Source organism: Ictidomys tridecemlineatus, chromosome 15 (genome assembly GCF_052094955.1).
Source record: "Ictidomys tridecemlineatus isolate mIctTri1 chromosome 15, mIctTri1.hap1, whole genome shotgun sequence".
In the NCBI taxonomy this organism is placed as follows: Eukaryota; Metazoa; Chordata; class Mammalia; order Rodentia; family Sciuridae; genus Ictidomys; species Ictidomys tridecemlineatus.
The window spans coordinates 18741403-18762560 of record NC_135491.1 but is presented as its reverse complement, the minus strand read 5'-3'; the positions used below and the strand labels follow the sequence as shown (position 1 = coordinate 18762560).

The window sequence follows — 21158 nt, the reverse complement described above, 5'->3', positions numbered from 1 at the left end:
TTACATTCCCTCTTTGAGGGCTCAACCAGGTGGAAAGGGTGAGGGGGATTCCCGAGAGGCCAAGTGACCATCAGATTCTGAGCTCTGGGCTGGCCTGGCTCAATTCTAGCCTGGACATGGGCCATCTCTGAGTCATGGGCACAGATCCAGGAGGGTCTGGCTTTCACCCCAGGAAGCCCGAGGGGAGTAGGGAGAAGACAGCCTTGCCTAGTACCCCAGCTCTTCCCTCCTTGCAAGACCCAGCTGCCGGGTCCTTCAGCCTATTACTCCATTGGTCTGGTCACAGCCTTCCTGAGATTAGGTTAGACAGACTATGATCTCACTTGGGATTCATTTTACCTGCCTCATTAAGATCCTAATTTTTAAACAGTCTGCAAACAACAATGACAACAAAACACAAAATCACACTGGAAACCAACCTGAAACATCTGGAAACCCGAGGTCCTGCCCTGGGTTCTGTGTGCCACACATGGTTTTATACCTGGCAGACGACCTGCCTGACCTGTGATGTACAGAGGAATGTCAAAGTGGGCACAGGTTTGAGTCTGCTTTTTACACTACAAACTGCAATGGCTTAAGTGCTAGTTAAATCTTAATGATAAAGCAAGTTCTGATTAGACTCACATCCAATTTTGTTTCCTGGACCGCAGTAATCAAAGTAGATGTATTCCACAAGATGTGCAATATGTTTTCAGTCCTAATTATACATTTTCAATTAAAAAATGCATCACCATTGTATTATATACCACAGACCATTAAGTGCCTATCACAGGGCCATGTCCACATATCAATGTAAGGGATGGTTGACATTTAGCCGGGAACTTTTAAAACACTTGAGAATAAATTATGACCCAAACTTACTCTTCTTAACGACATGTATAAAGTTCAGCTCTTTAATAAAAGGGCCCAGGAATATAAAAACAAAGTCCCCAGCAGTGTTAAAGAAAGAAAGGTCCTTCAAAATGGTCAGTTTTTGTTTCGATTAAATTGTGCATTTTTAATATAGTTGGTATAAAGTGAAACTCTTTAAAAAAACATGTAGGAATTTAAAATAAAGTGGAACATCCTATTTTCAGGGTCAGCAGTACAACAGTGAGATCTGTCTCTTAAACAATGACACTTAGTATCTCTGTACTTCTATGAATACTTTTGAAGTGTCATATTAAAACCAATCTCGTGGCCTTGAGGCAAAGGGAAGCAATTAGTCTTGGAGTTGTGAATAAATAAAAATCCATTTATACACCCGTCCTTGACATGTACCTTGCAAATCTTAGAAACTTCATCTAGTGGGAAAAGAAATGTTAAATCATGAATACCAATACTAATCACATTGCCATGTGGCTTCCTAAAACAGTTGAGTTTATACCAATCTTTTAAGTATTAATTTATATGTATATATTCATCCATATTGAACACAAAACAAAGGCACACCAGCAACGACCTCGAAGAGAAAAGAGGACTGAGGGGTCCTGGGGGCCACGAGGGCCATCACAAGCAGGTTTTCAGTGGGTCCTGGTTCCTCAAATGAGCCCGGTGCATTTTTCGTCATTCTCTCTCCTCAAAGGAATAGGAAGTTTCTGTCCTTGAAACTGGGAGCATCCCCACAGGATCTCCTCCATTGAGGAGTGACCCCACTTGGGGTTTGGGGAGAACCTCAGGAAGTCACAGTACTTGTCACTTCCTATTTGGGTCCGTTCCTTCAATGCGAGGTGGAGGTTGCTTTGCTGTTCTCAGGTTCTGTACAACGTTGGACAGATCGGAGCAGTGGGCCACAGAGCTGAGCGGACCACTCAGGGTGGGCCAGGCCTGGCCGGGCTACCCAGCGCCAAGAGTGGTGTTGTTTAGCCAAAACTGGGAATTAGAAGCCCAGGGGCTCCAGAGCTTGGGGAGCAGAGTGGGCAGCCCTGGGCCGCATTGCAGGGATCCCTGACCTACTTCCAGGGCCCCTTTCTGTTCTCGGAGCAGCTTAAAATCCATAAATTAAGGAAATTAACTGATGGGGCCTGCGGCATCTTTGTAAGCTATTTAAATCTATAAATTTACAACATCTTCTGCATATATCAAGTAATTGAACTAACTGCAGGGATGTAACTTTAATGAGAAAATTTCCCCCTTCTCCAGTAGTTCGAGATCTAAAATAAATAAATAAATAAAACAAACCCTCCCTTAGGAGGAAAGTTTCTGCTTATTCCCGCGTGGAGAAGTTACAGAAACGCGGTCCGGACGCTCCTTCTGCACGCAAGGTCCCCTAGTAGGCGAGGCAGGCGCCCCCCCAGTTCATCATCCTCCCACAGCTCTCCCCGCGACCCCCGGGACTGCAGCCGCTAGAGGGCGCCGAGGTCCGGCCGGAGCTTGTGGAGGGGCCCCCGGCGCTCTCCCGACCGGAGCGCACCCGCCCTCCAGCCTGAGCCCGGTTCTGGCCCGGACGTCCCGGGAGCCAGGCGGGGGCGCAGTATGAGTCGGGCACAACGGCAGCGCTGGGTTTCCTAAGAGCTAGGAAATGGTCGTAGAGGAAGGACGGGCGGGGCGCAAGGGGAAGAAGAAGAGGAGGCGGTGGGAGAGAAGGCGAAGGAAGGGGCAGTGGACACCAGAACCCGATAGTGGGGTCATGGGCGCAGGCCCTGGCGCCGCAGGGAGCATTGGCCGCCACCGTCTCCATCGCGCCGCGCGCGTAAAGGAAATGGCGCGTCTAGCCGGCGGCTGCCGGCCGGGTGCCCCCCGCGCGCCCCTCCCCCGCGGTGGCCGCCCGCGTGTCCGCAAACGTCACTGGCGGCGCTGCTCCCCGGGAGAGGGGCAGCAGGGGCAGAGACCCGGGGAAGGAGGCCGGGAAGGGGGAGGGGCGGCCCTGGCCCCCGGCTCCGTTCCAGCCCCGGCCGACTCGCAGCCCAGTTTCTTCCCAAGTCCCGCCCCCAGCCCCGGGCGCCGCGGCGGCGGCTGCTCTCCTCTTTGTAACCGAGGAGTCAAGAAATGTGAGAAACGTGCCCTGTGTTACTTATTTGGGAGCCGAAAATTTATGCCCAGCTGAAAGCGCCCGGGGAAATATTACATCAGATGAAATGACAATGATTAAAATCAGCTTCTCCCCCGCCCCCTCCCCGAGCCCGGAGGAGGCCCGGGCGCCGCGTGGCCGGCCGGCGGGGGGCGGGGGGCTGGGCCGCGGAGGGCGCGGGGGCCTGGGCGCACCGCTCCCGGGAGGGTCCTGGCGGAGGCCCCGGCGGGAAGGCAACGGCTCGGGGAGAGGCGGGTGGGGATCGCTGGGCGAAAGGAGGGGAAACAGCGCATTTTTGTCGCCGAGCGCGGCAGGCGCGGGCGCGCGGAGCTAATTGCGACTCTAATCCTCTGCCCCGAGGCGCAACCGAGCCCCGAGCCAGGAGTCGCCGCGCGCGCCCGCTCGCGCTCGCCGCTCAGGGTAATTTGGAGCGGGATCGCTGCCCTTTGCGTCCCGGCTGGGCCGCGACAAGGCGCGGGCTACGGGCTGGGGTGGGGGGCTGATTTTCTCTCCAGCAATCGGGGGAGGCCGCTGGAGAGAGAGGAGGGAGGAGAGGAGGTGGGAGCGGCGGGAGGGCAGCCGGAGAGCGGCGCGAAGAGGAGGCGGCGGCGGCGGCCGCGAAGAGGGGAGGAGGCGAGGGGAGGGCGGGGAGGGGAGGCCCCGGCGCGGCGCGCCGCGAGGGGCCGCGCGAAGCGGGGGCCGGGGCGGGAGGGGTGGGTGGGGGGAGGGTTGGGGGCGAGAGAGAAAGTAACTCCAGGACGAGACCGGAGCGACCCGCGCAGCGAGCATAGGCGGCGAGGCTGCGCCGGGCGCCCGAAACCGGCGGCTGCGGGGGGCGGGGGCTGCGTCCGAGCCCAATCCGCCGCTCCGGCTCTGAGGTAAGCCCAGCGCGGGAGGCCACCGCCTCAGCGCCGTGCACCCCTGTCCCCAAAGTGGGTGAGATACCGAGAAAGTCTCCCGGGCAGGGTCCGGACGTGGGCGGGGGTAGCTGCTTTGTCCCTCTGCTGGGTGGCGGGGGCTGGCGGCGCGGGGGCGCCCAGCACAAAGGCCTGGCGCGAGGGGGGGTTGCCCACGTGGGCTGGTCCTGGCCGCGGGTGGACCCTCCCCACGCGGGCGGGATCCGAGCTTCCTGCCGCACGGTGTGTATGTGTGTGTGTGCGTGTGCGTGCGCGCGTGTGCGCGCTTGCAGGTCCTCACACTCTGGTCCCAGAGCAGGGCCGAATGCCCTGCAGAACCGGCGACTTTCCGGGGTCAGAAACCGGCTCTTGCAGCTGGGGCTTCGAGACGCACAGGCCCTAGCTTGGCGCTCAAATCAGAGAAAGAAAAAGTCTCTAACGGGACGGATGTGCGTCCTCTGACGCCCACCCCGGGAGTCCGAAACCAGGCAGGAGGGGTTAGTGCGCTGGTGGTCGTTCCAGGCGCGCGGGGTGTGGGACCCGGCCAGGGCCGCGCTGAGACCCGACCGCTACCTCCAGGTCCTTTCTGCCCACCAGCACCTTCCTGACCTGGACGCGCAGGCTGGGCACACACCCGCAAACATCCCCACACTCCCGCCTCCGTAGCAGCGCCTTTCTGTCTTCCCGAAGACCCCGACTGCAGAAAGATAAAGCTTCAAGTTTTCACTCCATGTCTCAAATGTGCATGAAGGAATTTAACTGCACGAGTGAATAACAGCATTAGTTTCAATTAATTTTTTTTTAATCCCAGCAACAATAAACTTTGAGAACAAAAGCGCTTTTACGTCCTTAATTAGGCGAGCTTCCCATCTGTGGTCTCGAAGTGTCTGCCTCTTGATTTAACTTTGTCCCCGCCCCCGCCGCACACCCCTCCCTTCCCAGCCTGGCCCTTCGGGTGCCGAGGCCACCCCGCCCCGCGGCGCCGGGAGCTTTAGCCCAGCCGGCTCCCGTCGCCCAGAAGTTCATACTGGCCGGTTGGGCGGCTGGGCTGGCTAGCACCAGGTGGCCCGCCAGCCTTCCACCCGGTCTACCCACTGGACAATTCTGTAGGCCACTGGCACTAGCGCCCGGGGCCAGCGCCCAGGGCGTGGAGCCGAAGGGAGCTTGCGAGGCGCCTTCTGTTTACCTTTTATGGTTAAAATAACAGCTTAGCAAAGAAGCGACTTCACGAAGAAGCGATTTAGTGAAATCGTCTCAAGCTGCCGCAGCTCAGCCAGTTTAATCACCCCCAGAGAGCTGAACAACTGCGAGCACAATGGGACACAAAATCATTTTGTGTGTAAATGAGCGTGGCATTCTGCTCACTTCCCTCTGCTCGGGCGGGCGGGGCTCAGCTGCGGGCGGGCGCGGGACCGGGGTCTCCCGCCGCAGCTTGGAGAAGGGGGCCCATACTGGGCCAGTTTGCAAACCTGCGGGCCCTCTCGTGCATTGCTGCTGAGCTCCCTGCAACAGGCTGTTCGGCCTTGAGTCTTAGGACAGCGGGGAGAACTGGGACTGAGTCGTGGTTTATGCTGGTGTTGGTGGGGTGAACTTGTGTCTCTTAACTGCAACCACTTTTATGCTTCTGACCTCAGCAGTGGTCTCGGGAAAAGGGTCGTTGTCCAGCACAGATGCGTTTGTCCGAGGGAGCACTGGAGATTCGGGTCAAGGCGTAACGCCTGGGGCTTCCAATGGTGAGTTTCTCATTTGCCCTGAACATCAGATTGTGCTTTTGATGGGAAAAAGGCTGAGTGAGAACAGGATGGAGCAGTTCAGGTGATGGGTGCTTAGTGTTACCTGTCACTTTTGAGTTGTGTCTTGGTGGTAGGGAAACGTTGTGCAGTCCGCTTGGATAGAATTTCAGTTGGAATTCCTTCCCCTTCAGTTTATCCTCAGCGTGTCTTCCCTTCTGACTCCTCCCCCAGCAGAGCCTCCTAGGGCAGGATAATTCATTCCTGAGGTCTGTTTTGGTTTCTCAGAACTTCCTTGAGATAAGTGACCTGGTTTTCTTTTTTAAGCTTTCAGGAACTCAGGAATGCCAAAAGTAGCAGATGGGACAGCCAGCTTCCCAGTGAGGGTATAACCCTCTACCCCCACCCCAAACAGTTTCAGGTCAGGGAATTTGCCAGGGTACTCAGGGCAGAACTAATCACAGGAGAGCAACCTTACTTAAATTTGCAGAATGTGATTCTCATTGGACCTTGGTCCATGTTTTAAAATTCAGTGTTGAGTTTCAAGGCACACATTTAGAAGCCAGAGTTTAACAGGGAAAAACAGCCCCTTGGGTCCCCAGGATTTCATTTGGTTTCTCTCTAAGGGTTAAACCTGTGAAAGAGAAGTGCAGGTTAGGTGTGTGGAAGCTCTGTGAGTATGTGTGTGTGTGTGTGTGTGTGTGTGTGTTTTGTGTGTGTGTTTGTGTGTCTGTTCACCATACAAAGCTCCCTTCTCCCCCTTTGAGACAGCCCCAAGTCAGTGGAAGGAGCTGCAGAAACCTGCCCTTCTCCACCTCTCCTGCATGGAGCCTGCAAAGAGCCCTGGGGGTGGCTTCTTGGGACTGAGGGACAATCTTATTTCAGGTGGCTATGGCACAGAGAAAAGTGGCTTAGTAGCTCTGGGGAGGAGGCAGAAAAAGGGTCCATTTGCTGATTGCTGTCTGGCCAGTTCTCTAATGCCTCAGGGGCATGTGATCCTGAGGGGGTCTGGAATACATTAGGCATAGACAACACCATAGTGGGGGGCTGCTGAGAAACTGGGAGGTGCAGATTAGCAAACAAAGACAGGTTTTCTCTGCTATTGGGAGCCATAGGGGAGAGGTGGCTTCCCAAGCGACTTTCCCTTATCCCTGTATCCTGGCTTCGGTTAAAAGAGGCTTCCCTGGGTCCAGCCAGTTGCAAAAACTGTATCTTAACACAGTGGAGAGAGCTCCTGGGCTCTCTGGCCCACGGAGGGTGGGAGATCCTTCCTGTGCTGCGGTCCACAAGGTTCCCTACGGATGCAAGAGGAGACACGCTTGGTAACATGGCTCTAAACCAAAATACCAGGAAAATCAGATTTGTTCTGAAACATTTCGGGGCAATAATGGTGAGCATATGTTTCAGTACTGTCATTAGCTGAATTAGCAGACATGGAGCTGCCCAGAAAACACATGTGTGAGTGTGTGTGTGTGCGTGTGTGTTTGTGTGTGTGTGTGTAATCTGCTATGCCCAGGAGGCCTGCTTATGGGTGTGAAGAGAGGATAGTGGCAGGTGGAATATGGGGGGCCGCCTGGCATGTGTGGGGTCCCAGAGAGCATGCAGAAAGGATGACGCTAAGCATCTCTGACTCCAGGGGAGATTGGGTGCCCATGACTCTGGTTTTGTCGCCGCTTCCCACAGATACTCTGGGCAGCCATGGAAGCCTAGATGCCTCACCGGAAGGAGCGGCCGAGTGGGTCCTCGCTTCACGCACACGGCAGTACCGGCACCGCGGTGAGCCTGTAGGGTAGGCTGGGTCCATTCTGGTGGCCCCCTCTTTGCCTTTTTTCCAGGGTGCCTGCTCACTGACTGCCCTTCCCCTGGGGCCCTGGCACTCCGGAGATGGCTGTTGACTGGCTGTACAATTATGTATTTTTTGAAACAAAAATGCTCTTAATTTGATGTGAAATTTACTACATGTATAAAACTCAACGCCTTAGGTGCTGAGGAAGTCACTAATTTAGAGGTGTCTCGTTACTGAGACAAACTTGCAAAAACCCCTGAATCCCAATTCACAAATTGGTGATTCGTTTGTCAAGGGATATTTCACATCTAACACATAAGCCCGCGACCTTTAATTAGAATTTTGCAGTTTGTTTTATGCCCCTGGAGGCTGACACCTTGAAAATTTTTTTTTTCTTGATTTCTTATTGCTAATAAGCATCTTTCTTTTCCCCTCTGGTACTTTGAAGAAAATGATGCAAATACACTTAATTACAGTGGTGGCCGTAATTTGTCAGCGGAATATGTGATCAGGCACAAGCAGAAGTGATCTGATTAGATCTGTGATCACACTTGCAATAAAGGGAGTACATGGCTGTGTCATTTAGAAACTCTTGGTTTTCACCTTATTTCTGTCTCTAGGAGGGAGGAAATATGTCCCGGCTGTCTCTCACCCGGTCGCCTGTGTCTCCCCTGGCTGCCCAGGGGATCCCACTGCCAGCTCAGCTTACCAAGTCCAACGCACCTGTGCACATCGATGTGGGCGGCCATATGTATACCAGCAGCCTGGCCACACTGACCAAGTACCCTGACTCCAGGTAAGAGAGAACCCCTCAACATGCCAGGCAAGTAGTGATAAGAGGTAGCATTTGTAGCTTATAATGGCAAAGCCCTGTCTACCCTGCCAGCCCCCTACAGGGCTCTTCAGGGTGCACTGCCTCATGCAGACACGGGGAGGAGGGTTCGGAAGAATAGTCTGCTTGTCGAAGACTGCTTTGAACCGGAGTTTGTGACCCTGTACTGGTAGCATTGGTTGTGTGAGGTTGCCTGACCTAGTAACGGAGACTTGACTTATTCAGAGCCTACCTCAGCTGAGCCTGACCAGCAGGGGAGTCTTATGCACCTTCAGGATCCTCTTGAGTGGGACTGAGGTCTCCCTCATTTGTGAGCAAGGGATGCTAAGTACATCTTGGGGTCCTGTGTGTGTGGAGATATTTGATCCGATTTCTCATTTTGGCCTTTGGGAAAGTGCATAAGGAGGAAGAGCTGCAGCCACTGTTGGACCCTGAGGGCTAGCTAGCTAGCATCAGGCTTCCCTTGGAGCTGGATGTCACAGTGACTGACTAGGAATTCTAGGACATTCAGGAATATGTGAGGCAATGACTGATCATGGACCTCACAGCCCCATGGTGGATAAAGTGACCAGGCCTCTGGGGGGGCGGGGGTGGCTTGCAGGCTCCTCCCATACTGCTTTGGTACAGCCTCCTACGCTGCTGACGCTCGGGTTGTCCTGACTCTACCTAAGGGAGACACAGGGTATCTCTGACTCCCCTGCTCTTGCCTCTTGGGTGTTTCCCTCCCTGGGTGGACCTGGTTTCCCCATTGGCACAGCAGCCGGACCCACCAGAGGTGGGCTGCATCTCTGTGAACATCCCCTGGAGGTGGCATGTCATGCTGCTTGCTGTTTGCTCCTGGAACGGTGGCAGCCACAGTTCTCTGGGGCTGCCGAGGGCTGAGCAGTGGGAGGGCCACGGCTTCGGGGCATCACCCTGATTTTATACATTTAAAATAAGAAGAAGAGTTAATTAATTCCCTAGATATCGAGGGATCATCTCTGGGGAGCTGGGGTGTCGGGCTGCCTCATCACGGGTGTGGTTGCTTAGAGCAGGGAGGATTACAGGGTGTGGAGTGGCTGCTTTGGGAGCTTATTGAGGGCCAGGTGAATAGCCCCTTAAGGAGGGCAGAAATGCCCCCTTGAGGGAACACTGGAGATGAATGCTGTGTCCAGTTCAGAATTTGGGGAGTATGGGGAACAGATGGTGGTTGGGGCTTCATGCCCTCAGCCTGGCAGAGACTAGGCATGGGGCCCTTAGGGACTTGGGGCTATGGGAGACCAGGAGCCATGAGGCCAGGTCAGTGGCACAGGCCTACGTGCTGACTTGCAGAGCCCTGTCTTGGGCAGGAGATGGATTCTGCTTATTTAATTTGAGTTTTGCCTTCTGCGGCATTCCCGAGTTGTATGAAATAGATCATTCCTTAATCGGCTGACGATGTTTGTGAGTGAAATTCATAAAATCTTTGCCTATAACCCTCTCGGAAGAGTGTTTCCAGAAGTCAGATGTTTGCCTTTCTGGAGCAATCATAGTCCAGACCTTGGGGAAAGGTCTCTCCACTGCTGCCTGGGAACAGGGAGGGCAGGGGTGGTCTTCCCTTCCCAATGCACAGTGTGGTTCATCCTTCCTCTCTGACTGGGGAGCCGAGGCTCCTGTGGCCCCATGGTCTGGCATGTGCGACTCTTGATTGGCAGGATGTGCCCAGAGGGGGTAGCAGTCAGTGTACTTTCCCAGGACTGGGGTCAAGATGAGTGTGTTGTTCTGCCCGGATGGCTTCTGGTTTGAAGTAGAGCTGATCCCCAGGACTGAAGCTTTGGCCTAGAGGCCAGGGGCTTTTGAGACCTGCAGGATAGCCAGGGAACTGGCGTGAGGCCTCTGTCTGGCGAGGATATGTGTACCAGCTCTGTAAATTTAATTTTACAACTTAAAACTTGTTTTTCAACAATTTTGGAATGAAGATCTATCCCTTCCCCAGTATCATTGATGGTCACCTGCACATGGAGAATTAAAAGTGCTAATTCCTAATGGGAGTTTCTGGATATCAGAAATGTCATGCCCTGGGCAGAGCTGTGATAGCGAGGGTTCCCTGTGCCCACGGCACTGTGCTCAGGATTCTGGTTCTGATGGATCAGGGTGGCCTGGGTGTCGGAGGGCCTGGTGCTGGGTGTCTCCCCTGGTCCTCCCAGGAGCAGTCATTGGTCCTTACCCAGAGACACAGCTGCCTGGGGCTGGGTAGACTTCCTAGTCCTGGTAGACTTCCTGTGTCCTGCCTGCTTCATGTCACTTGTCTGCTGGTGTCCATCTGACTGTGGAGAACTACAAATGGAGTTGGCCAGGAGCTTTGGGACAAATGAAACCTTGTGCTGAAACATCCAGGAACTTGGAGCCAAAGCTTTTTTAAAAAGAGAATAAAAAAGCCAATGAAGATAGTATGATGCTTCCCTCTGTGCACTAGGGGCGGGGGGTGGGACAGTCTTCTTTTCTGCCCCAGAGGGTCCCAGCTGCCGCAGTGTGAACTTACCAGCTTTCTCCGTGGAGGACTTCGCAAGTTGGCTCCCACACCCTGCAGCCTCCCTCAGGGTGGCCTGGGGCTGGTTTCCATAGGGACACATGGAGCCACCCACAGAACCAGGAGGTCATGGTGGGAGCTCACTCTAAAGACCCTGCGAGTGGCAGAGGGTTCTTTCGTGGTGATGGTCCTGACCCTCCCTCAGCCTGCATGCATCCTTGGTAGGCTCGGATGCCCAGGGCATGAAAGGTCTTTGTGCTATGAGATGCGCTGCTGCCGGTTGGTCCCGGAATAGACGCTGAAGTGTGGAAAGATCTAGAACCAGCCAGCCCTCAAATAAGGCAGGTTGAGAACTTCCCAGCCTTGGATCAATACACCAACATAGAACCTAGCCAGCCCCGGAACGTGGGTGGATTAGGAGTCCTCTAGACCAACAGGACAATCTACAGCCTCAGCCAGCCCTGATGTCAGAGGGATTTGGATCTCAGCCAGGCCCAGCACATTGCTTGTTGTATCCAGCAGCTGAGCTCAGCCGCGAGGGTGTGGAACATTCCCAGGGAGACCGAGGCTTTGGATTTGCTGACTCACCTGTAGATGTGGCTCTTACCTCTTCCTGCTCATGCCTTTTGTGGACCTTCAGCTGTCTGCAGACCACTGTCCATGCACCTGGCAGCCTGGCTGAGCCACATGTCTCCAGGGATGCTAGTGGCCCTCAACTCTGACAACTCAATGTCCAAGCTCCAGGCCACTGGGCACTTTGAATGCTGCAATGAGTTGTGAAACTCACAAGGTTTTCCAGCATGAGCTGTGTCCCCCAGGACCACTATCACAGGTTTTGGGCTCGGTAGCCTTTGCAGCCCTGAGAAGAGTATTATCTGGGTGGCTGAAGCTCTGTTTCCACAGGCTTAGCCCTCCATAGCCCTCTCTGTGGCCTCTGACCCACTCACGCCCATCCATGAGGTGGTCCTGCTCTTTTATGCTTCCCCACTGGGGCAGAGGCTGACCATATACCTACAATGAGAGCAGGAAACTGCATAGCTATCCTGTATGTGGATGGAACCTCTTGGCTGACACCAGGCCACTATAGCATACTGTGGTATGGATGGGAGGCCCTGAGAGGTGCTTGGGGGCTCTAAGCTGCTCAGCTTTTGCCTAGCTAGTATTCCTGGCAGTGATAGGCAGGGCCTTGGGAGAGGTTGTGAATGGACAGCGAAGTGGGCTGTTGTGGGGACAGAGGAGCATCCCTGGAGCGCAGGTCCCAGCTGTACAAGCGAGGCTGGTAGTCGAAGGTTGAGCCAGCCTTCTCCAGACTTGCAGACAATCTGATGCTGCGGCAGGATCTAGAGGGGCCTGACTATGTGGCCTCATTGCGGGGAGATGCTGCTAGCCTCCCTCCTCTTCCTGAGCCAAGTTCTTGGCTGCCCCAGTCATCCTTGGGCTCCTGAGTTTCCATAGCTGGGGTCTGCTGGGTAGTCAGCCAAAGCAGAACCTGTTGCCCTGGGCACTGGGGAGGCACCAGCTCTAGCTCTGAGACTGGTTCTTCCTCCCTGGAGTGGACAGGGACAGTCATCAGGGGTTCCCCAAAGCCTATTACATGTCCTGTTTGTTAGAGCCACCACTGTTACAAGGACAGGGTGCCAGCACCTGGTGGTTCTCACCCCTGCCAGGTGTGCACACGCTCTGGCATATATGAATGCCCATGCTGTGTCATGGACACATGCTTACATGCTATGGTATGTGTGGGGGCTGGGGTACACATGCACACAGGCTGACCCTCCCACCTGCTTCTGTTTCCTCCGTGGCTTCCTAAGCAAGAAGCTATGGGGCATTTGTGATTTTGTGTTTCAGAGTGACTTGGGTTGGTTGGTGTATGTCTTGGCCTGTGTGTTGGGTCAGCCTGAGATTTGTGTGTTGCAAGGAGAGCGACTGTGTGACCCCATGCCCGTTGCCTGAGTGTGCTGTGTCTGATGCTCATTGACCTGGGTTGGATGAGGTGGGTATGGATCCCTAGTGACTGTGTTGGCTGGCTTCCATGTGTTCACCAGGTTTGTGGCTGTTGGCTGGGGTATCAGGTGGTCAGTGTGCATTCTCTGGGTGGGTCTGTCTGGCGAGTACAGAGAGAACCAGCTCTGTGACCACTTGATTGGTGTCTCTTGCTGTAGTTTTCCAAGCCTGTAACATGTGTCAGAGGGCTAATGTATACAGATGGGTGTTTCCTTTTTGGGCTGTGGCTTATGGGTGTAGGTGAAACTTGTGGCATGTTTCTGTAACTGTCCCATTGTCCTGTATGATGGTGGCCTGGATGCCCCAGGTATGTGCAGATGACTGTCAGGCCTGGCATGGCCCCATATGGTCCCTCACCCCTCCCAACAGGGTGGGTCCTGAGGAGTGGGGGCAGGGTAGGGGGATTTTGCCCCTTCCTTCCCACATCCCGCTTCATCTCTTGCTTCCAGAATAAGCCGCCTCTTCAATGGCACTGAACCCATTGTTCTGGACAGTTTGAAGCAACATTATTTCATCGACCGGGATGGGGAGATTTTCCGCTATGTCCTGAGCTTCCTGAGGACATCAAAACTGCTGCTCCCGGATGACTTCAAGGTAAGTCCACAGCCAGTGGTTCCCCTTGTGTGGCCTGTGCTGTGGCATTACACAGGGGACGCTGTGACTTAATAAATGGACCCCATGGTTGTCATGACAACCATAAAAAAGTTAAACGCTGAAGCCAAGGGCTAAATCAGTTTTTCTAAACTAATTTTGTTTTCTCACATTTTTAGCTTATTTATCGGGGTGTAACAACAATTAAGCTGTGGCACTTACCCCAGTTTAATGTTTGTTGCATTTAAGGACTGCTACGTGCTGGAGTTACAGGAGTTAGAGGTTCATAAATCTATACCTTGTTGGCAGTTCCCAGAGGGAAAACCCTGATGATCCAAACAGACAACTGTTGCCACCAAGTCTCAGGATGAACCTGTCCAGGTTCACCGTATCCTCCCCGAGCCCTTCCAAAGCACCAGGAATCATGGGAGGAAGGAAACTCAGACCTGATCCACCCCAGCTCATGTTAGCAAAAATCCTTCTTTCCTTTATTTCCTTCCTTTATCTACCCAGAGAACCCTTAGCCTTGGGTCTCTTTTGTCCTTTACCCATTTCAGTTACTGAATGACAGTGACTGAACTTGAACTGAAAATATGGTGACACATAAGGAATCCACAAGCCCTACCCATGAGCTTCCAGTCCAGTGGAAAGATAGACATTGAACTTGAATCTCATGGAGCAAAATGCCTCAGAGAACAGTATTGTGCAAGCAAATGGGGAACCTGACCCAGGTGGGTTTCATGGGTGGTGAAGGAGGAACCAGGTAGCCAGATGTGAGGGCCTTGGTGAGGGGCTGGAAGAGGCAAAGGGCTTGATACATTCCAGCAGTGGAGACGGGGGTCAAGCCTGGGGCCTTGTGAACTGGGAAAGGAAGGGCAAGAAGGGCTGTCTGATGGCAGGGTCTTGGTGAGTGGCTTAGCATTTGGCACTTCCCCTGCACACAGTGGAGGGGTTGTGAGTAGGAAAAGGGCAAGCAGTTCACCAGCTGGAAAGATCACACTGGTCTCCAGTAAAGTTCAGGGAGGGAGTGGGGTGGGAACAGGAGGTCACTTATGGATGAGACCACTTCCCCAGAGAGATTTGCTGAAGGCCTGGGACCAGGGTAGAGGTAGGATAAGGTAGAGCAAGGGGGAGACTAACATGTAGGAAAAGGCTGCACACAGACCTGGGGTTGCGTTGGCTTAGTGTTGAGCACCTCCAACACTGTGCTGGGTGTCTCCCAGCTGGTGGCTCGAGTCCTGAGTTGATGAATACAAACTCAAGCATTGAACAGGTTGAGGACAGGTATTGCCTCGTTCCTTTGGGAAGAGCTGGAGACATTTCGGGCTATGAGGAAAGGTGAGGTCCCTTAACCTACGGATGTCACATTTAACTCCAAGAGAGCAGAGGCCCAGGATGGAGCCCTGAGGAGTCTTTGTGAAGAGGACGGAAGGGTCCCTAACCCATGGCAGGCTCAAAGGAAGGGTGAAGACTTGGGATTCCCTTGGGGCAGTTCCAAAGGCCATGGGATGGGCCCTGTTTTTCGGGTTGGGCTTCCTTGCCTTTCCCCCAGGGGTCCTCAAGCTTGCCAGTCACCTATACCCTGAACCCAAGGAGTAGTGTGAATCCTGGGCCCAAGCCACTCGGGGCTGGGGTTGATATGGGTGCACAGGGACAATATCAGAGAAGTAATTTGTGTGAGTTCGCCCAGTGGGGGAGCTAGTGGCTTGGTGGGGGCTGGGCTTCGCCTTTCCAGCCACCTCATGGTACTCTGTGCCTGCTTGGGCAGGGTCAGAGCCAGGCACTTGTTAGACTTTTCCTCCTTTAATTCTCACTTGCCTTCTCTTAGCTGGGTGTTTATACCCATTTTAATGATGGGGAAACTGAAGCTCAGAGAAGGTCAGTAACGGAGACTGATAGGTCTTGGGGCTGCAGGCGATGAAGCTGAGAATCCAACCCATACAGGTCTTCCTGGAAATGACCTCCCCACTGGAATGTGGTTTCCTCCAGAGTGGGTTGAGGGAGGGGTACCCTGTGTCTAGCCTGATGTCTTCTCTGGATGGGATTCTAAGAAGGCAGCAGGTCTTCAGGCAAAGACATAGGCTCCTCCTCTTGAGTGTGAGCGTCGTCTCCAGGTCTTTTCATGAGGCTTCTCTGCCCCACGGGGATGAAGTTGCCCACTGCTAAGGCCAGAAGTTGCCCAGGGGGGTCTGGCACAGGTGCCCACTAGTCGGAAGCTAGAGTCCCTGTGCCTGTGCAGAGCATCTGACCCTCATTTGCCCTTCTGTACAATAAGGACGACCATCCCAGTCCACACTGAGCTATTGGGTCACAGTTCCTGCAGAGCTGTAAGAGGAAGACCCCTGGGTCTGGAAAGTACTGACCGCCTCCCCCTACCCTGTGTGCACCTGTCCGACCCCTGTGCGCATGTCCACAGGACTTCAGCCTGCTGTATGAAGAGGCCCGGTACTACCAGCTGCAGCCCATGGTGCGTGAGCTGGAGCGCTGGCAGCAGGAACAGGAGCAGCGTCGCCGCAGCCGGGCCTGCGACTGCCTGGTGGTGCGCGTCACGCCTGACCTGGGGGAGCGCATCGCGCTCAGCGGAGAGAAGGCTCTCATCGAAGAGGTCTTCCCTGAGACTGGGGACGTCATGTGCAACTCGGTCAACGCCGGCTGGAACCAGGACCCCACGCATGTCATCCGCTTCCCGCTCAACGGCTACTGCCGGCTCAACTCCGTGCAGGTGAGGGCTGAGGCCACCCAACCCACCTCCCGCTGCCTCCTGAAGCCCTGGGGCCGCAGAGCGAGACCGAGGAGGGGCGGTCCCTGAAATGGCGAAGCCCTCTGTGCCATCTTACAGAAAAGGCAACAATGTGTCGATGCATAATTTATAACGCGCTCATAATTAAATGATGGCGCCTGGGGGGATGGACTTAAAAAAAATTGATCTCTATTCCCCCCCCCCAAAAAAGGATGTTCTATAAAAATGGCCCAGAGTATTTTCAACCAAGTGTGCAGTCATTTGACACCCAGAGTCTGACTTTGGATTCAAATAAAACCCAAGCACCAGGAGAGGTGGGACAGAGGTGGAGTCCCTTCCTCATCCTGCTCACCGTTGAACCACACTGCCACCCAGCAGCTGCCCAGAGCACATCTGGACTGGCTTTTCCCAGATGGGTGTAAGGACTGAGAAACCCCAATGGAGTGGGGGGGGTTCTGTTTTCTGGATCCAAGGGCAGACTTGCATTTTGGGGTGAGGGCAGAATAGGCTCTGTGGGAAAAGATCCTCCCAGGCACACACTCTGCAAGTTGCCATCAGAACTTGATAGTTACGGGACACAGATGTCAGCGACTAAAACCCACCCTCACAGAGGCAGAAACCCACCCACGTGAACATGGAGGCCTGCAGAGAGACACACACCGGGAGGACTGCCCTCTCTTTCTTTCCACCCAGAGCTCCTTTGAGCTGATGAGCCCCCAGGCCCCAAACCATCTGGGACTCACAGCTCCAGGAAGCAGGTGGCTGCCCAGAGGCTGGGGGCAGGGGCTGTCCATTATTGGGGCAGGAGAGGGTGCCTGGGGCCATGTGCGTGTGAGGAAAGAGGGGCAGATTACACCCAAGAGAAGGGAAGGGTGCAAAGGATCTTTGTTTCTTCTCTACAGCAAGGCTCTACACCCCAGAGAGCAGCAGAGAGCCTGCACAGAGCAGCCCACCCAGGTGGGATCACACAAGGGCTCCCTGGGTCCAGCTGTGTCTGTCCCTCCTGTTGTGGCACCCAGCTGATAGTACAGTTGGGACCTTTGTCAGGGAGTAAGACAGATCTTAGCAGGAGAAAGTAGCTTGCTCTGGCAGATACCTGAATGCCCGCCAGCCCAGGCGAACTCTTGTAGCTGGGTACTACTGACTCCTATTTCTTCCCTGATAGGTCCTGGAGAGGCTGTTCCAGAGGGGTTTCAGCGTGGCTGCGTCCTGCGGGGGTGGTGTGGACTCTTCCCAGTTCAGCGAGTATGTGCTTTGCCGGGAGGAGCGGCGACCGCAGCCCACCCCCACTGCCGTCCGGATAAAGCAGGAGCCCCTGGACTAGGCGCTGCCTCAGTGCTCATCTGAGGCCTCTCAACCCTGGGTCACCCCCAGAGACCTGGAAACAGTTCTGGGGAGTCCTGCCTTTGTGTGCTTAGCAGTGGGCATGAGACTGAGGGTGGGGCTGGAGGGCTTCCGCCCAGGGAGCACCAGGGCCCCGGGTGTCATGGCAACAGAAATGTGGGATGCTGGAGGCGTGTCCACTGAAGGAGTGTTGGTGTGACCTAGAGATGCTGTGGCTGGAACTCCAGTGTCCACTCTCCGAGCCCCTGGGCTCCCCAGCCCGGTACAGTGACCTCTGAGGCTCAGGGACCTGCCCAGGCAGGGTTAGCAGAGGCATCCCCAGCCACTCCGGAGCAGCCGATCATCCTTCTCCACTCACGGCAGACTCTCACAGGTCTCCTGGCTTCAGAGATGGCTTATTTTTCTACAGTATTTAAAAATGGAAGTAACTGTCACTGCACAAGTCAAAGAGGCCGACAAGGACCAAGCCTTCTTTATCTGGTGCTCAGTTCTCAGTTGAACGTGCAGCAAGCCTGCATGGTGGATGAGCTGCAGGGTGCTCAGGCCCAGCTGGGGCTCTGGGGACAGACGCGGCAAGGACAGTGCTACAGAAGCAGAGCCCCCAAGGGGCAGGCTGTTGGGAGGAGGGCTATGGGGGCTGGGTGGCTCTTGACCTATCTTAGACCCTCTCCTTTGCTGCTGTACTTGGTAGGTCACCTGACCTACCCATGCCCAGGGGCTTCCCATCCCATCTGCATGTACTTACCTGGGTCCCTAGAGAAGTCTCTCACCATCCAGACCAGCCATGGGGCTGCACCTTACCTCAGGAATGGGCCTCATTACAAAGAAGCCCATCTGTCAGCAGCATCCTCTGGGTCCCCAGCTCAGGGAGCCACCCCCAGCTCCAGTTTTTCCACACTAATATGCACACTTGAGTTTTCATTAAACTCGTTATGCTAGCCTGCCTGTGAGACCTGGACACAGGTATATCTAGTGCTCTTGACCCCAGGTTCCAGTGAGGACTGGCCCCAAGAGGGCCCAACCTGCTGCCTCCCATATAGGCCCAAAGATGGACACCCCCCGGCCTTGTCACACTTCCCCATGTGCTGGCTCTTCCCAAGGGGAGAAACTGCAGAGAACTGGTGGGTGGGGTGCCCCCCTTGGCACTACCCTGTGTATAATGCCTGTAGACTTGTATATGACTCCTTTAATATTGTAAAGATGCTGATGTACAATTGTCGTGTTTGTGTAAACACATTACGTTCTAGTTCATGCCATAAATGATGCTATCAAGCAAAAGACTGAGGCTCCATCCTGTGCAGAAGCAGCAGCCGGGTTCCCACATTTGATGTTGTGCAGGGAGGTTTGGGGGTGGAATTCCTCCCTCAGGTCCTTTAGTTCAAATCCAGGAATAACCAGCAGCGGTAGCTGGGGGAGGGGCAGGGGCAGGGGCCTGAGCCGGGTGTTATTTATTGCATTTGGGTATTTCTTCGCTGCTTCTGCCTGTCCCCTCTGGGCAATACAGATTCTGAATTCCGATTCACAGCCCCTAACCAGATGGAAACACGGAAAGGCAGGCAGAAGGTTTCTGGGAGCTTTTGAACCTAGTCTTAAATGTTTCGGATTTTCTCTCTCACTGTCTTTTGGTTGGAGGTGATATTCTCTTTAGAATTCCATACAACCACATAAGAAGGTGGCAGGCCGTGGCTTAGGCCAGCCAGGGGGACAGAACCATGCAGCTAACATGAGGACCACAGATTGCCTAAGCAAACTGGATCTGAATAGCCAAGGGGAGGAGCCTGAATATGTCCCACAGGCCCCCAATTTTAATGAAGCTTTTTTTGTATTTTTCTTCAAAGCCCTATGTTCTAACCCGTGAGGACCTTTTTACATGCCTGATAAAGTCCACCAGACTTGACCTGCCTGGGAGCACAGGAGCAGAGGCCGGCAGCTTCCTGTCTGAATCCCACTGTACAATCTAATTTGCTGGACAAACTTGCTAGGCTTCTCCTCTGCTTAGCAACACGCCTACTGTTGGCACATCTGCATTTTGGCTCACATCTGAGGAGGAGAAAGTGTTGTGTTTATTAGGAAGGAAGTCTTGTGAAAACAGCTCAATTCAGTGTGTGTTCATGGATTTTTCTGGCACAATAGCATGAGTACTGAGGGGTTGAGATTCTTTAACATTCTCAAACATTATGTGCTTTTAAAATAATAAGGGGGAGGAGAGTAACTCTCATATTAAAATGTTACTCTGTATTTCTTTACCAGTTAAGTAAAATCAAAAGGTATGAGTTTATGAAACTTTATTATTTTATATGATGCTAGGAATTGAACCCAAGGCCTCATGCATATTAGGCAAGTACTCTACTATTGATCTACACCCCCAGCCCATGAAGTATGATTTAACATCAACTGGGGAGTTTCTGAATTTGTAGGAAAATACTATGTTCCCAGAGTACTGCTATCATTCTAATATGCTTCCTCTCCATAAACAGTAAGTACAAATTATCCATTCTTTTAAGCATTTCTACTCTTCCTGGAATGAATAGATTAAAATTTTGAAGAAATACCAGCAGTATCAATGTTAACTTCTGCCCTTCCACAAACCTCACTCATGAATTATTCTTGAACGTAAGCAACTGGACAGGACTGTGCCAATGCTGTTTCCCACCAAGCTAATGCCAGCACAGAGAATCAGGCAAAGCCATAGCAGGCAGCTTCTACCACTGTCCCCTCACATGGGCTCAAATATAGGTCACAACACTAATAATATCTTTTTAAAATGTGTGGTTTTTTTTTAAACCTACTACTTGACTGTGTTCCTTAGACTAAATAAAGGATATTTTATAAATTACACACAGCTCTAGTGCTTTGTTTTCAGTCTACCAAGGAAGCCACAAGAAGGTATTGTAACTTGGGTGATTACTTGGAACTTGATTGGCCGCCTTGAGTATCTATACTAAGTGCAAATCCCAAAGCTTCCTGTTCGGAGCATCCTGCTGAGGATTGGACCCTTTGCAGCTGCCTGGGCCCTCAACACCTAGCACACACCCTGCCACAGCCCTGGGAGTGAGGGCATTCAGGCAGTGACCTCCTCCACCTCTTCCAGACCCCCAGCCCTGGGCTCCAGCTTCCACCAATGCCAACCCCTGGGTGTGCTGAGCCTTTTGCACTAGGTTGGTTTCATGCATGCGTATGTGTGAACAGAGCCACTAATGCATTTGGAAAGATGGCAGACAGTGTATATGTGAGAATTGGGGGAAACTGTCCACTAAGCTTCTGTTCAGGAGAAGACTTGAAGTTGACTGAGCCCAGCAGAGTCTGTCCCCTGACTAAGAGGCAGACCTTTGTTCCCTGGAGAATGCTGTCTACCAAGATGGCCCCATCCTGACAGGCCCTGCTCTCCCCCTTGACTCCACAGACAGCAAAACAGTTACACTGGACCAGGAGGATAATCTAGGACACAATATTGGAGCGTCTAAGTAGGTGACGAGGTAGAATATATAAAAATGGGAGCTGACAGAGGATTTTCAGTTGAAGGCAGGCACTTACCTCAAAACAATAAAGAGCTCTGGACAGAGCTAGAGGGACAACCAACGGCCAGAGAGGGCAGCTTGAACCTCATATCTCGGCTGATATGGTGTTCTGTGAAATGTGATATGGCCATGTGATGCCATAAATTTAGTTGATTTTATTTTTTTGTACCGGGAATTAAACCCAGAGGTGCCTAACCACTGAACTATATTCTCAGCCATTGATTGATTGATTGATTGATT

General features: G+C 53.4%; 1 protein-coding gene across 5 annotated transcripts; it reads left to right on the top strand.

Moving 5' to 3' along the window:
- The first annotated feature begins 3242 nt into the window (after positions 1-3242).
- Positions 3243-20236, top strand: Kctd15 (potassium channel tetramerization domain containing 15). Of its 5 annotated transcripts, none has more exons than XM_040279259.2 (7): positions 3243-3409; positions 5520-5618; positions 7299-7391; positions 8022-8197; positions 13175-13319; positions 15733-16038; positions 17222-20236. In XM_040279259.2, the coding sequence occupies exons 3-7, from the start codon at positions 7326-7328 to the stop codon at positions 17378-17380; spliced, it is 852 nt and encodes a 283-aa protein (XP_040135193.1). In that variant the 5' UTR covers positions 3243-3409; positions 5520-5618; positions 7299-7325; the 3' UTR covers positions 17381-20236. The 5 variants fall into 5 exon arrangements, with proteins under 5 accessions (XP_040135193.1, XP_021585728.1, XP_005330683.1 ...); XM_021730053.3 differs by lacking the exon at positions 3243-3409 and adding an exon at positions 3715-3867 and having other exon boundaries at positions 5523-5618; XM_005330626.5 differs by lacking the exon at positions 3243-3409 and adding an exon at positions 3715-3867.
- The last annotated feature ends 922 nt before the right edge of the window (positions 20237-21158 follow it).

What these genes read in the sequence shown, in the direction of transcription:
- Kctd15 (XM_040279259.2), top strand. Translation starts at nt 7,326, where the DNA reads ATGCCTCACCGGAAGGAGCGGCCGAGTGGGTCCTCGCTTCACGCACAC. An exon ending in ACCAAGTACCCTGACTCCAG is followed by an intron (nt 8,198 to 13,174) that starts GTAAGAGAGAAC and finishes TCTTGCTTCCAG; the next exon opens with AATAAGCCGCCTCTTCAATG. An exon ending in TGCTCCCGGATGACTTCAAG is followed by an intron (nt 13,320 to 15,732) that starts GTAAGTCCACAG and finishes GCATGTCCACAG; the next exon opens with GACTTCAGCCTGCTGTATGA.